The sequence below is a fragment of the Berghia stephanieae genome, chromosome 3, assembly GCF_034508935.2.
Source record: "Berghia stephanieae isolate SIO BIC M18660-M18661 chromosome 3, UCSD_Bste_1.3, whole genome shotgun sequence".
Lineage (NCBI taxonomy): Eukaryota > Metazoa > Mollusca > Gastropoda > Nudibranchia > Aeolidiidae > Berghia > Berghia stephanieae.
In genome coordinates, this window is record NC_088362.1 from 107227812 (window position 1) to 107230311 (window position 2500).

The 2500-nt window shown below is 36.9% G+C and overlaps 1 protein-coding gene across 1 annotated transcript in view; it reads left to right on the forward strand.

Moving 5' to 3' along the window:
* LOC144969108 (sodium-dependent dopamine transporter-like) overlaps positions 1-2500 on the forward strand; it is a 142880-nt gene that overhangs the window by 132735 nt on the left and 7645 nt on the right. Inside the window, exon 14 of the mRNA XM_078908166.1 lies at positions 275-374. Within this exon, the coding sequence (XP_078764292.1) occupies positions 275-374 (100 nt within the window). The remainder of the gene's footprint in view (positions 1-274; positions 375-2500) is intronic.

Consider the following 2500-nt stretch of genomic DNA (forward strand, 5'->3'; position numbering starts at 1 on the left):
TGGTGAAGCACATTAAACATAGAGTAGGTCTATAGATGAAGCATGGTGAAGCACATTAAATATAGAGTAGGTCTATAGATGAAGCATGGTGAAGCACATTAAATATAGAGTAGGTCTATAGATGAAGCATGGTGAAGCACATTAAACATAGAGTAGGTCTATAGATGAAGCATGGTGAAGCACATTAAATATAGAGTAGGTCTATCAGTGAAAAGGCGCCATACATATTTTGTTCTTATTTATTACATCTTGATTTATGTTTCTTTTCTTCTAGGGAGGGATTTACATCTTCCACCTAATGGATAAGTTTGCTGCAGGCTACTCCATCCTCTTCGCAGTCTTCTTCGAGACATTGGCCGTGTCTTGGTTTTATGGTGAGTAATCGTAGCCGTCGTTATGTTATAGCCTGATACTGAAATCCAAAAGGACTGGCAGTTTGACGTCATTATTTGGTTTTTGCACCGTCTCGTGAGTTGTCGTTAGTAGAGCTCATGGAAACAAGTTATTTCATTGGCCAAACTATTGAATACAACTCACGATTTGTTTTCTTTTGTGGCAAAAGACTGGCATTTTGACGACATTTTTTGGTCAGTATCAGGCCATAACTTTACCAAGGCCACGGAGTAACACGCTGGGGAGGCTTTCCGAAAGCTCCTCGTGCTAAGGGAAAGAACCCAAAATATTCCGTAAACTAACCCTAAGAAAAAATCAAAGCTAGTACCTTTAACTATCCCTAATAGAGAAAAACAAACACCCTAGCACCTTTACTAAGACTTATAACTAACCTTAATAGAAAAAAAAATCCTCCGACCTCGAGCTGACCCTTATTGAAAAAAAAACAAACAAACCTAGGTCTGCTATCCACTACATTTCAATACTTCAAAAAACAAAATGGCGACGGAAAACCAAAAACAATGGTCATATTAGGAAATTTATAACTTTCACTAATCTATCAAGATTTGTTCTAGAGTATTTTAAAATGCTTCAACATATTGACAAATTGAACTTATCCGAACCAGCGACCACCTGAGCTCTAGCCCTTCGGTCTTGTGCCATGACGTAGAAGTTAGACGTCTTTTGTAGTTGTTGTTCCAGGTGACTATAAAGTGTGATACTGATGCTTGGATTTGGTGGGAGGAATGTGCATCCCAGGTTCCATCTGTTAATACAACAGAAAAAGTGATAACTCATGCTTCAAGAACCTTCTTATGGCTCTGATCTTCTTGCGACTATGTGGTCTTGTGGTAGGACATTCGCTTTCGGATCGGAAGGTCCTGGGTTCGAGCCTCGCTTCGCGCATAGTTGAGTCCTTGGAAAAGGCTTTTTACTCACATTCTCTCACCATACTCAGGTGTAAAATGAGTTCCTGGCAATCAACAGTGTTATCTCTGTCGGAAAAATGGTAATATCGCCTACAGGCGTCATGTCTCGTTCTACATGTTACATGTTGCTGTTGGTCAGGGACCCTTTGTAAAGCACTTTGAGCACATCGATGATTAAACTTTAACATTGCCTTAACGGAACAATTTTGATCCCCAACCAAATTTTTTTAAAGAATAGATTAGAAAGATTATCAAAAGAGATTTAAAATTACGTCATCAATTTTTGTCGTGGATAGGTTAGAATTGCGTAGAATAAATTATACTCGCAATTCAAGTCAAACGTCGAAAAGGACTGGGTATTTCGACCTAACAGATTTTCTTCGTATTAATTTGAGTCAACCGATGATAGAATTAGTCTGAAATAAAAAGAAGGTTTGGAAGTTACTCGTTTATCAGTCTGTAGAAAGTAGTTTTATCATTTTTAGATTTGCCAGTATTTTTGTAGTCTATGATATAAATGTTTCATTGGCTGCTCTGAACAATGTTGATCCCCAACACTTTTTTAATATCATAAATTATAGTACGGTTTAGTAAAATCGGGTTTTCCCCAAAAACCAAAGGGCTATTATAATTTTTGCAACATATAAATTCTTAAGAAGTGGAACTTTACCGGTCTCGACGAAAATCTCATCTTTAGTCAAGAAAATAGCAACTCTAATGTTTTGTAAACAAAAGATTATTCTTTCTTGGCTACACAATGATTTTATTCTCTGACAAAACACATATATATATAAAACTTTTACATAATATTTTTGTAGATTAAGAAGGCCTCCAACTAAAAGAAAAAATATCTTGAAATCCCAAATGATAAGACCGTGTGACAAGTTAGGGGCCATTTAAATACACGAGGATTGAGGTTGAAAGTTCCGATAGTAATTTTAGACTACTGGATAGTGAATTTTACTGTCAGTCATTTAGTCAGGACTCTATTTTTGTTTGATTTATTTTGTTTAATTTAGACTTTGCTCGGAAGGTATCAGGCCCCAAGGATTTATATAGAGGATTTGATCCTCGGGGGTCCCATTAGCTCTATTGTTCCAGCAGCGCCAGACTCACAAGCAAACAAACCCATATCGAATCTAGACGATTTAAAAAAGCCCCAAAAACTTCTGACCCTT